We start from the raw sequence: 13259 nt of genomic DNA on the forward strand, positions 1-13259 counted from the left end.
TAAACATGATTCTACTTTTTAAAGAAAAATTATAGTTTCACTAAATATACAGAGTGAACATTCTTACTTTTCACTCTCTTTGACTTTGAGACAGCTCACTGTCAGCCGTCAGTGCCTGACTTAATCCGTTTATATTTATACTGTAACCCTATAAATTGATTATTTTAAGTATAGTAAAATGCACTATAGTGACTAAGACACGATCTGATTTGTTACACGCAGCCCTAATTTGACTCTGTTTCAAATGTTTGTGTCACATTTTTTTCTGCTGCCACTACATTTTTTGTTGTTATACTCATGCTTGAACTCCATCCTGAATAAAGATTAACAGTACCTCTAAAGCTTTAAGCTTTATTTTCTTCTGTTGGGTAAACTCCTGCAAGGCACAAGAGTCTGCGCAGACAACCACGTGTAGTCAGCTTCCGGTTGGGGAGTTGGCTTGATTTAGTACATTAAAAAAATCTCTTCTCGAGTGTTTGTTAGAAATGGATGATCTACCTGCGGATCTCAAAGCATTTCTTATTAATCACCCTTTTCTACAGCTTACAGATGGCAAAAAGGTCAGCAAGCAAGCTACATTATTTCAAGCGATTGCACGTGTACTCGCACAACGTCATGCTAGCACTGTGCTAACGTGGGTCTGCAGCCAGTTTCTATGAGTAAAGTGTGAATGGATGTGTTGACTGGTTTATTGCTAAACAAAATTAATGCAACTAAATCCACCATCCACAGCAGTAGTTTTTGTATTTGCTTTCAGATCAAATGCACTCTGAACGGCCACGAGTTTCCTTGCAACCTGGTGGAGCTGCAAAACTTTACCAAAGGGAAGAAGTATGAAAAAATGAGTGCTGCAGCAGAGTTCAACTACAGCCAGTATGAGCCACACATTGTGCCAAGCACAAAGCAACCGTAAGGGAACTTTTTGATGACCTGCAGGGTTTGTGCATGTTGTCCTTTTTGCAGCCCAGCGTTGAAGTAACATTACTGCTGCTGTGGGATGTTCTTTGTCTTTCAGCAATCAGCTTTTCTGTAAACTGACCCTCCGGCATCTCAACCGGCAGCCACAACATGTCTTAAGACACATCAATGGGAAACGTTTCAAGAAAGCCCTTTCTAAATGTTAGTGTTTCACCTATTTATGTGCATTTCATTGAGTCACCAGTATAAAGAGATGTAACCCAAATCCTAATCAGCTCACACAAGATTTTGGAGTGATACTTGCCATTTAGGAAAGAAATCTGAGTTATCTAATGTATCAGATGATGAAAATACTGAATGCATTTTTCAGTCTGCTCTTACATGCATGCAAATATCTAAAAGTGCAATTTTCATAAAGATATTTCAGTATTTATAGCTGCTTATTAGACCCATAAATAAGCAAAGAAACAAAAAAGGAAGGACATGAGAGCAGTTGATATCTCACTGAAGATATTAAATATCAGAGAACACTGTCAGCTTGATGACTGACATTGCTGCCTAATCTCTCCTTTAGATGAGGAATGTGTGCAGCAAGGGATTGAATTTGTACCACACAGACTGAAACAGAAAAGACCGAAAGACTCTGCCGAGGAAATCAGTCGAGGAAAGGCTTCAAAAAATTCAAGCAGCACATGGGAGCCCTCATCTAGTGAGGAAGAGCACAGCGACTCAGAGGACAGCATGAGTGACCTCTACCCACGTCAGTATATCTAATACTTTGGTCCAGGAAAAAAGCACGCCTGTAAATTAAATTTTTTACTTCAGTTCAGAAATAAAGAATTAAAGGTCAGTCACTCTCATGTCTTCCCACAGCATCTATGTTCACTTTAAAGAATCCAGAGCAAGAAAGCATGAAAGGTGAAGATGAGGATGACTTCCAAACAGATGAGGATGAAGATATGGAGGTGGACAAGCAAGCTATGCAAAAACGCAAAAAGGTATGTAAAATGCAAAGAAAGTATGTAAAAACAGTTTGGTTATGTGGAGTTGGAGAAGCATATTATTTCTTCACAGACATTTCTCTTCATTTTTATCTCCTTCAGGTACAGGGTGGTCGATTTCAGAAGAAATTTAGAAAGAATTGCTGTAAATCAGGACGCAAGAAAAGTGGAAAAGTGCAAAATGGAAAGTAAAATTAAAAAAAAAAAAAAAAAAAAAAAAAAATTACACTGTACATTTACCTGGTTAGCTGTCAAGAGCCAACATGAATATCCAGTTTGGATATTGAGCCTACATCTGAAGCACCCTGAACTTGCATCACCAAGGATGTTTTTGGTCAATGGTCCCTATTCCTGAAGTCATAATGTTTCCCAGTTTCAAATGGCAGGTTTATATGATAAAGAAAGTGTGCACGGCTGAGTGTATGTGTGCATGTGTCTGGGGGGTGAGTTTCCAACTAAGTTCACTTGTATAAAAATAGTTTTGTTGAATTTTTTGCATACATTGTCGTGTTTTTTCCTGTCATTACAACTACCCCCTTTCTAATTTTTCTTATTTATTCCACTTATTTGTTTTTTTACTTAAACCTTTATCTGAGTTAAGGAAGGCAAATGTTTGTATTTCATAATGAAATAAGTTGCAGGCATTTCACACACAGGACCTAAATATTTGCAGCTATATTTGATGCCAAAAAAAGAGCAGAAAACAGCTTTTCATATGACTGCAAGAAGTCTTGATTCAGTGAATAGTTCTTTAGTTACGAACTAGAAGCACTCCAAAAGCACATACCTCTGCCAAACCTTTTTTTTTTTTTTTTTTTTATTTCTTGCCAATAATTGAAAGCAACATTTTTAATTCAAAGATCAAATTGCAAAAGTATCCCTATTTCTTAAATTGACGTTATTACAGGTGATGGTCAGGATCACCCCCAAAATCGAATCACTTCTCCGTTGATTAATTTCTAACGATTCCTGAAAATTTCAACAAAATCCACCCATAACTTTAATTATGTTGCTAACAGACAAACCAAAGTCATCAAATAGTTGACTGACTTATGAAAGTTTTCATCTGTGATCTCCATAAAAAAACAACCTGCCACTGTGACATCAGGTGAGTATTCCCACAGGAAACAGCAGTAGTTTTTCAATTTAACATGAAACTTGCATTCTTGAAGTTTATGAAACAATTTATTTTATCTCACCAAAGAGATCATTTTCAGTTGTGTTTTTTTTCATACTTCAACCAACGACACTGCATGTAATTTTTTTGTGTCAGCTATTGGCTGTTTTAGTGTCCCATTGCACTCCATTTCACCAAAAAGCCCACTATGCTATGGACAATCTGGTCTAGAGGGATGTTGTCTCTAAGATGTAGAAGATCCACAAGTTAATGTGTCTTCCAAAGGACATAAACGATCTGTTTTATTATTAACAAATACAATACCAGTCGAAAGGTTTGACTCGTCAGTTAGCTGAAAGTTTAGGCCCAGGAATTGTGCCAGTCGCAGACTACGTACTGATTTCCTGTTCGTTTTTAGATGAACTGCATGAATGGGCAGTATTGTATTTAAAGCAGTTTGTGCATTTCATTTCACCATGACCAGTTTTGTGTCATTTTTCAGTTTTTTAGTTTGATGATGCAGTTTTTCAAACGGTTATAAATATGAGGTGCATTTATCTTCAGAACACCCATATTGTATTGTTATTACTAAAAAAGAATTAAAACCTTAGAAAATGATAGGAGCCAACAATTGCTTCTCTATCAGTGCTGATATTTTCCTTCTTGGCATTGTATCAATGTGTCTAAAAGGTCGAGAATAGCAAACTGTAATAAAGTTTTTATAGACATGCTTACATTTGGTGGGGATCAGTTAAATTATTCATTTGAAATCTAATCTAATAAATTGCAGATTTATTATTTACATTAAGTCTTTGTTTGACTCTTTCACAAGATTTGAAAATAAATCAGTTAATTAAAAAAATGTATAGGCCTGCATGTCCCGTTAATCACGGTGTTGCGTCAGAATTATTGTAATGCAAAATGTATCCACCAGGGGGCGCGCGACAAGCAACGGGTTCATAGACTGTATATTTAAGCTAGGTTTTTACCTTCAAGTGATGTAATAGGTTTCAGAAACAGTATGTACCAAATAGTATACCTATAGCAATAAATGGTTACCTAAATTAGCAAAAACATCTGTTGTTTACTTTTACTTCTCATTTAAGTATTAAAGGTAGTTTGTTTCTCTTTTTTTCCATTGTTAAATTGGTACTTTCCTTTGCATATGACTACTTCCTCCACACTGTTGATGGGTATGAACCTTCTTGTTTACCCATGGGCACCCATAAACAATGCTGGGTGGCTGTGTCAACCCCCTGTGCAGCTCAGTATACGTGGCATACAGCGGTTGCAGTACCATGTAGGGGGGCTCCGCTGTCTCCTTCGTCAAATCGCGGGGCATTGTGGGGCGGAGGCGGCCTTTCTCTGCGTACAGGCGGTCGGGAAATCTTCAAGTAAATAACTGAGGGAGGAACAGCTTAAACGCAGTCTGCAAAAAGAGAAAAAGGACTAATCCAACACACCAAAACTGTGTTGTGTCCAGCCTTTAATATTATAAACGGATATAGTAAGCGAATATGGGGCAGGAGGATCTAATGAACAAAGCCGAAGACGTGGCAGACCAGGTAACTTCATTTCTAGCTTCTAGCCGCTGTTAGCATTTTAGCTGCTAACTAGTTTGAAGAGATTCGAGTATAGCTATGATAGGTTCCTGCAGCCTTTTGACGACTTTCATTTTTGTCTCGGAAAGCTTACGTACGATTTTAACGTAACAATGTGCGAACAAAAGATGTATTCTTTTAATTTACCTGGTTTTTAATTGACACTATTAGGTATTTGACACGTCTGGAGCTGTCATGTGTCTCGATGGATTTTGCAGCGTTATTAAGACACACGGCATGATGTAACTGGCACTGGCGAAAATTGACTGGCACAAACTCTGTTTTATACTTCATGATATCAGCAAGTCAGCTTGTCTGTATCCACTTTATGTATTTTAACATTGACACTGGCAGACAAGCTAGACGGTGCCTGTCTGCTGTTGGGAAATAATTTGGATTAGCTAACTAATTAGTCATTCTGTTTACTAAGCTCCATTATTACTTAACATCGTTTTAAACATTTGGTATGAGCATCATCTGCATGTCGCCTATCAATCAAAATACTAATCCAAAAACTGGATGCAAACCTTGCTTTCGAAATGTGGTTTAGTCTTTGGGGTTTGAGCTGGAGTGTCTGTAGTCTATCGACTGGTCTAAGAAATGAACTAAGATCAGATTTCAGGGTTGCCTCTGATCCAGCTGGTTTGTAGACGTGGAGACCCCCAATGGTTTATATTCTGTACCTTCTGTTCTTGGAAGAGTAACATGCTTACAATGTCCTTCTGTGCTGGTTTGTACAGTTATCAGTGTTTGAAAGAAAATAATAGGAGTCATCTACCATAGGGGTTCTTTAAATTTAAATAGCAAGACATGCATTTAGTTTTTTCCTTGTTGAACTAAATACAGCTGTCAGTAAATGCTCCACTTTCCTTATTTAATTATATTTAAGTGATTTATAAGTATCTGTCATGAGTGCTGCATAATGTCAGAAATACAAGGAGGCCACAGATATGTTGGCGACATAGTGTTTGATTTTTAAGAGATCCATAATGAAGGCACATCCCTCGCTAACTGGTGATGAGCCAGCATCTTCCCTAGACATTACACTTCAGAACTGTCTATTTCTAGGCTGTTGCAGCAACCTTGAGCTTGTTTGGATTGGCTCTAAATTGGCCCATTCATGTCCTTCACAGCACAACTAGTGGGAGTTGGTGAATGCTGATAGGCTGCTGAAGCCTGGCTGTGCTGATGTGGACTGCTCTATGGGCGGGTTAAGGGATGAGGGGCAGGTCACTGCTGCTTGAGCAACTTTGCAAGATCTGTGTATAAAGAGCAGTACAAGAGAGTAAAGTCTGTTCTATAAATATTTGCATTGTTTATTTATAAAGGAAATAACGTATGCATTTTTACCGTTTTTAAGGATCAAAAGGCATCGACCAATTATTCAGATAAATCCCTCTAAAATTATTCATTGGCATGTATAATACAAGTTAGTATGCAAAGGTAAATGACACTAATATATGACCTCTTTTTGTAGTTTACAAATGCTTATTATAGCAATAGTATATAATCTCTGAATAACAGACTTTAAGGCTAAGGTATGTTAAAGGGTTAAAATGTCTGAAAAAATAAAACAAAATTTTTGCTTATATTCATCCTCACTTGTTTATGGACCATAACCAAGTAGTGTATAACTTATGGTTATGTACTAAAGCTGTACGTTGCAGCCCTAACAATAAAAGTCTCAGGAAGTGCTATGCTGTTTTTTCCTCTTTATGAAGGGATCCAGATGTAACGTGTTTGGGATTTTGGTCTGGTGGTGTTAATTATCCCCTCCCCTTTTTTTCTCTTTTTCGTTTTGTGTAACAAGGCCAGGCCAAGACAGCAGCTATAAGTGCAAATTTGGTCATGCAGTTTTTTGTGGTTTGTTGACCTCGTATTTGTTTTATTTTTTTGTCTGACAGCAGCACCATTTCTTCAGTTTTTATATTCATGCATAAGGACCTTAAGATCCTAGAACATTTAGCTGCTTTGCAGCTAAATGTTCTAACTGCCTATTTTTAGTTATGTTCAATATCTGAGGATGGTAAAATGCTTTTCAGCCATTCATTAATTATGAACCATTTTAGTATACATTTACGATCAGAATTCAATAAACTAAGTTGTACATTTTTATTTCTTTACTGGATGCTTTTCTTATATTTTTGTGGGCAAATCTGTCACACTGTCAGTAATTAACTGAGAGAAATGCTCACATTGAGACCAGCTGTTTGCAGACATTTTAACATTGTAGCAGGGTCATTATCAAGACACAGACTGCAACAGATTAAATTCAGCTGTCACATAGAGATGACATCGGTCTCAGCTTCAAATTAATTTTCACTTAGCTTTATTCGTTTTGACTTTTACGTTCTGTGTTGTCCAGTTCCTGCGGGTGACCAAACAGTACCTACCCCACCTGGCCCGTCTGTGTCTTATAAGTACTTTCCTTGAAGATGGGATCCGCATGTGGTTCCAGTGGAACGAGCAGAGAGACTACATAGAGGCTACCTGGAACTGTGGTTACTTCCTGGCTACGTGCTTTGTGCTGCTTAACCTCATTGGACAGCTGGGTAAGTAAATGGAAATATCACTTACCTCAGACATTGTTCGAGTCAGGACGAAGCATTTTGTGTTGATCAAATTTACCATGACATAAATGAGGCATGCTGATTAAGAAGAGCAAGTCAAATTGCCTTGTAAAAATAGATGATGTATTTGATATCACAATGATGACAGTGAATTATTAACTTTGTGCTTTTAAACTCAAAACATAAAAGGCAACATAATTCATTGGGAATTTCATGGGGAACATTTACTACAAAACAAAGACCAAACAACTTGGAAGAGTAACTTCTTTGCACATGTTTTGTTTGTTGACGACAACGAGTGCAGCACAGCCTCTGGCTTGAAGATGTTATGCTAGCGACTGTTTTAAGACGTTCTTCCATTGTTAAAATTTCCTGTCTTTGACCATTTACATGTTTCACTGGGGGGCACTTTGGGTCCCCAATGAAACGTGTATGGTCTTTTTACATAGAAATTATAATGGTGGTTTTGAATGGAGGTTGTGATCATTTTAAAGCGAATGCTATGTAATGCATATGCATATTATTCAGTTTTAAAGGCACCCTATAATATTAACAAGGGTTAATAAAAACTGAACAACACATCTCTGTGATGCACTACTTCCTTTTATGAGCAAACAAGGAAGTGTCTACATAGCTGGTGTAGTTGTAGTCACATATAAGCAATAAACTAGCAACAGAGTGTTCACGTAATTCAGATAGAATTCATCAAACTTAAACTAATTTATGATGGGAAATTCATTTGTTAAATGGAGAGCTCAGATGAAACCCATTAAATCCACAGTTTGCAAATGATCAGTGTAGACTTCACCTAAGTGTCTTCCTGCAGCTTTTATGTTCATATATCAGTCTGGTACTTCAAATGCACCACTGAGCTCCTTTTACAGTTGAATGGATTGAAAGAGAAGTTTTCTGCATGTTGAATCAGTCTGAATATTTTCTTCCCGTGGGCCTCCGCGTAAACTGATATGAACATAAGCGCTTTGTTTGTGCTTCCTGTCAGTGCTTTTTTTTATCATATCAGCCATGCACCACAACATATTTGACGATAATCAGAAATATTTCAGTACAAGGATGTTAAACTCAAGTTGTTGCTCTCATGTAAAAACCAGAATGTCAAGCTTGAAGTAAAGTCATTGAAGCCTGAAGCCGAATTGGCTGGAAAATCTTGGGATTGATATTATTTGAGATGAGATGTGCTGGTTTCTTTCGCCAAATGTTTGTTTGAAACTATGTTAAGCTGTAGATGCACAGCAAGTAAATTAGTAAAAAAAAAAAAAAAAAAAAAGAAAAAAAAAGACTAATGATCTTTTTAGACTTGAACTGTCTTTTTATGGGTATTTCATGTTGCATCAAAAGACTGTAATAAATTTTTGCAGTTATTCTTGAACAGAATAATGTGAAGATCATCATAATGTTTGTTATAATTTTGCCTTTCATGTATTTGTTCCAACAGGTGGCTGTGTCCTCATCCTCAGTAGAAATTTTGTACAGTATGCCTGCTTTGGATTATTTGGCATCATTGCATTACAGGTGACAATTCTTGAATTATGGCTATTTTAACAAATACAAGCAACATTTTGCTTTGTGTAATTTGAGATATTGTCATGTTTCCCACCAGACTGTCGCATACAGCATTTTATGGGACCTTAAGTTTTTGATGAGGTAAGTGTTGCTCAGAACTAACTTGAGACTATGATTACTTCTTTCATGTGAGATGAGAGCAATTCTGTTTTCCTGCTGCAGTCTACTTTGTTTTACACTGCATCCATTTAACAAACCAGAATCACTTGCCACTAAACCAGTATTTCAGACGCATAATTAAAGTATGTCTGTTATTCTGAAACAAGGCATCATTTGCATTTCCTTGTGTCTATAATAAGTCTGTCAGGTAGTTTTCCCTTTTTAAAATGTGAATTTCACAGGTTAGAACTGCCATAATCAAACTGAAAATACAATTTTGTTGATGAGAAATTACGTCATATTACTTGAAGTGGAAAGGAGGAAGAATCTGTTTTAAGACACCAAACCTTACAATTAGGAGTTTAACTATATTTATATTTGTATTTTTGGGTATGGAAAAGAGGTGAAGAGAGTTCCTATATGGTAGGGGGCCTGCCTTACACATGCTTCCTCTGTGAGCAGCATTTAGTGAAGCCCATCCTCTAGCTGAGGTTATAGCTAGCAAGAGTTTAAAGGAAAAACCAGCGCTTGAAGATCAGCTTCCATCATCAAAATCTCCTGTTTGGGAGCACTACGACTTTCCAGTGATGTATGTAAATGGACGAAGAGAAGTAGATAAGACCTGCTCATGGCATATCTGTTTATGCCAAGTTTTTATTTGAGAATTTACGGGAAGCACTTTCTGATTTCTTTTTTGTTGTCATTATAAATGTCATTAAACATGTTCATGTTTACACCAAAATTAAGCTTTTTTATTTGATTTTTTTTCTGAACAAAAAAAAAAAAACTGAAGTGTGAACTCAAAGCCAAGGTTCATACCAAAATGTGATTTTAGCTTACTGTTACACCACTAGTTATAATTACTTTAATCACAGGTCAAAGCCTGTGATTTTATTCAAACAGCAACAAGCTGAATGAATCATCCATTTCTAGAGACATGCTGACTTTTAGTTTATGTTTACAATTCACTGGTTGTTTTGGCATTAGGACAAAGACATGGTGTGAAACTGTGTTGTCAGCGCTATAATCAACACATTTGTGCCAAGAAACTTCAAAATGGCAAATGTGAGGTAGCAAGTTTAAAAATTTAAGTTGATATCAATTAAAAACAGATAGTCGAAGCAATGCAAACCTTCATTTCAAATATTTACAGGATCAGCCAGATTTTTAGCTCGGTCAAGCAGGCTCATTCAATACTGATAGAAACTTTCATGTCACACTTTCCTTAGAAACATGGCCCTTGGAGGTGGTCTGCTGCTGCTGCTGGCTGAGTCTCGTTCGGAAGGAAAGAGCATGTTTGCTGGAGTCCCCTCCATGGGGGAGAGCTCGCCAAAGCAGTACATGCAGCTGGGTGGCAGAGTACTCCTTGTGCTTATGTTCATGACCCTGTTACACTTCGACTCCAACTTCTTCTCTGTAAGTCCTGACACAACAAAGCACCTTTACATTTGTACTTACAGGAGACAGATTTCCTGCTGTTACCTGTATCAACATGTTAATTAGATAAAATCTCAAAGCCTGTGTACCTGGTGGGGACTTTATATTTTTCTGCTCACTATTCAGATGAATCTGCAAGGAACTGAACATTGTTTGAATTAATGATACATCAAAGTTGACATCACATTTCTTTTAATTAAATTTTATTCCTGTATCATGTTTAATAAACATGGATTTAAAAAAACGCAATTTAACTGAATTTTGGAAAACCGCAATACACACAAAATTGATTGCTGATGAAAAATGATTATGCAAGTACAACTACAGTTCCAATAAAGTTTGGACATTGTGTAAAACACAATGAAATGCAGAATACAATTTGCAATCAGTTTGAACATTAAAGATCCCGTCTTTGGAGAGTAATATTAAGGGGTGTGAAAGGATCTAAGATGCATTTAATTGGTTGAGATCCAGGGTAGTTTGTCATCAGATATTCTTAGCATGTTAATGAGGTGTGAATGAGACCGTTTTCCATCCTGGTTGGTTGGTTAATTTCAAACTGCAGTCTCATAGTTGGCTTTTACCATTTTTCACAGATCCTGCAGAACATGGTGGGAACTGCTCTCATCATCCTGGTGGCCATCGGCTTCAAAACCAAGCTAGCAGCATTGACCCTCGTCGTGTGGCTCCTGGCCATCAACGTTTACTTCAATGCTTTCTGGACCATCCCTGCCTACAAGCCAATGCACGACTTTCTCAAATACGATTTCTTCCAGACCACCTCGGTCATTGGTGGCCTCCTGTTGGTCGTGGCTCTTGGGCCTGGCGGAGTGTCCATGGATGAGAAGAAGAAAGAGTGGTAGACAAATGCGAGAGGATAGCTCAGCATTGATAACTTCCCCTACCAACTGGGACACAAGGACCTTCCTTCTCTTCTGTTTTGCCCATGAGGGTACACAGACGTTGGTTTTTGTTTTAAAATTGGCCAAACCCCGAGAAAACATCTCAGCCATCAATTGACTTTTTTTTTTTTTTTTTTTTTTTTTTTTTTTTTACTTTTTGTTCTCAACAGCTAAATGTTTTTTGTTGAACATGACAGTTTTCTGAAACTTTCTTCTTTCTTGTATGTCATTTTTTTCATGACAACAAGAATAATAACACCTGTTTTATTTTAAAGCTCAAAGAGAAAAAAATATGAGAGCAGAAGTTGGAAAAGTCAGTGTGTTTTACAGATGTCATACCATCAGTTATTGACAATCCTTCATATTTTCCAAATAAATGGGCAGATGAGATGGAGTGCCACTGTTAGGTACAACAGGAAAGCCGAGCTTTTTCAACCAGAGACTCTGTCTTTGGACTTTAGGCACTGATTTGACAAATTTTTGCCTTGATCCTCCAGGTTTCATCTCCACTTTTCTAGTTTTTTTCTTTCTCTCTGCAGCACTGTAGTGTCTATTGCATTTGTACACCTTCAGTCTCAGCTGACTGACAGTTCTTGTTCATGGGGAGTGGAACCAGGGTGGGACATGTCCATTGTACACGAAGTGGTGGATTGCAGTCAACAGTCATTAGCTCCAGGACTTGTTATTGGGCACTTTGTACTGTAAGTCTGTGGCAAATGCCTAACTAGTGAACTGATATGATTTATAAAGATAATTATAAGAAGTGGGGGGTGGGCGTCAACATTTGTGAACTATCATATTCTGGGATGTAGTACAGCAAAGAGGACTAAGCAGAGTCACTAGCCACTTGGACATTCTTTGCTCAGTGTTTTTTGCCCTGTGTGAGAAAATCTAAAAAGAAAAAAATATTCAATGTATTAATTTTCAGAAGTTTATATTGTATTTTTGATCATGTTTGTTTTTTTGATTTTGGAAGTTCATGGAGAAGAAATAAATATTCAAAAATATAAAAATGCCGACTGTCAACGTTTTTAATGTTATTTTCTCAGAGGCCAAATGAGCAACAAATCAGAGAACCTCCCTTCTTTAAATATTCAACCAGGGTAACAATGCTTGCAGTGTAAGCATGCACACTTTCTAGTTTAAAAGCATCAGTATCTAAATTAAAATATTGAATAAAAATTATCACTAGGCTAAAATATATATTAATCTTGCATTTGTTTTTGTTGGTTATCAGCTTCATCTACTTCAGACACTTATGCAAATGGTAAACCCAGATAGACCACCTGGATAAGTTTTACAAGAATGAAGCTGGTATTAATATTTCACCACTGTATATAAAATGCACCGTGGGATGGTTTGTGTTGATACTTCCAGTTTTGTAGTGCTAGATGTTTCTTGGCTCTAAGATTTACAGCCAGTTTATCCGTGCCATTTACACTGGTAAAATCTCAACTTTCATATAAAGGTACATTTTTCAGAAGCTCTTGCCAGTCTGTTGCCACAATAAGACTTTATTTTGTCAAACTGTTTCCCAGATATCTTTGTGTAATTTGACACAGACTGGTTTTGATCTGGTGAAACAACTGGCTCATGATTTACTAACATATATCTTCACAATTTAAGCAAACGCGTAACATGTTGCAGTTTTTCTTTGGGCTTAATCTGTTCATATAGCATAGATATTTGTACAAACGTTACTGTTTCTACTTGTTCTATCTACAATTAACAAGTCCTGTTCCTGATCTTGAAAATAGATATTCCCAGAATGATGACATCCTTCTGACTTCCTTCCCCTTCATAACAAAGCTGCGAGAATTCATGCAGGAAATTATAAATGTTGTTGCCTCACAATCATCAGCTTATCATTTTCAGTTTGCAAATGAAAAGAAGAATTTCCTCTTTATCATGCTTAAACTCAATGACTCAGAAGTATCTCTCAACTAAAAATGTCAGGGATGACATAAACTGAGATGATCTGATGTCCTCAACCGTTATTTGTTTACTGACAGGCTTTAGTGGAGCAGCTACTG

General features: G+C 37.0%; 2 protein-coding genes across 2 annotated transcripts; both read left to right on the top strand.

Annotated features, from left to right (window-relative positions):
* The first annotated feature begins 427 nt into the window (after nt 1-427).
* Nucleotides 428-3871, top strand: surf2 (surfeit 2). The gene is made up of 6 exons (XM_079257237.1): nt 428-560; nt 758-909; nt 1016-1119; nt 1493-1678; nt 1792-1916; nt 2022-3871. Exons 1-6 carry the CDS (start codon nt 486-488, stop codon nt 2109-2111), a joined length of 732 nt encoding a protein of 243 aa, XP_079113363.1. The 5' UTR covers nt 428-485; the 3' UTR covers nt 2112-3871.
* Nucleotides 3872-4385: 514 nt separating this feature from the next.
* Nucleotides 4386-12273, top strand: surf4 (surfeit 4). The gene is made up of 6 exons (XM_079257074.1): nt 4386-4601; nt 7003-7189; nt 8661-8737; nt 8826-8869; nt 10117-10303; nt 10921-12273. Exons 1-6 carry the CDS (start codon nt 4554-4556, stop codon nt 11185-11187), a joined length of 810 nt encoding a protein of 269 aa, XP_079113200.1. The 5' UTR covers nt 4386-4553; the 3' UTR covers nt 11188-12273.
* Nucleotides 12274-13259: the final 986 nt, after the last annotated feature.

Source organism: Telmatherina bonti (genome assembly GCF_933228915.1).
Source record: "Telmatherina bonti genome assembly, chromosome: 17".
In the NCBI taxonomy this organism is placed as follows: domain Eukaryota; kingdom Metazoa; phylum Chordata; class Actinopteri; order Atheriniformes; family Telmatherinidae; genus Telmatherina; species Telmatherina bonti.

Coding starts and splice junctions, on each gene's coding strand:
- surf2 (XM_079257237.1), top strand. CDS start 486: ATGGATGATCTACCTGCGGATCTCAAAGCATTTCTTATTAATCACCCT. Junction 1,120..1,492: donor CAAGAAAGCCCTTTCTAAAT/GTTAGTGTTTCA, acceptor TCTCTCCTTTAG/ATGAGGAATGTGTGCAGCAA. Junction 1,917..2,021: donor CTATGCAAAAACGCAAAAAG/GTATGTAAAATG, acceptor TATCTCCTTCAG/GTACAGGGTGGTCGATTTCA.
- surf4 (XM_079257074.1), top strand. CDS start 4,554: ATGGGGCAGGAGGATCTAATGAACAAAGCCGAAGACGTGGCAGACCAG. Junction 7,190..8,660: donor TAACCTCATTGGACAGCTGG/GTAAGTAAATGG, acceptor TTGTTCCAACAG/GTGGCTGTGTCCTCATCCTC. Junction 10,304..10,920: donor TCGACTCCAACTTCTTCTCT/GTAAGTCCTGAC, acceptor CATTTTTCACAG/ATCCTGCAGAACATGGTGGG.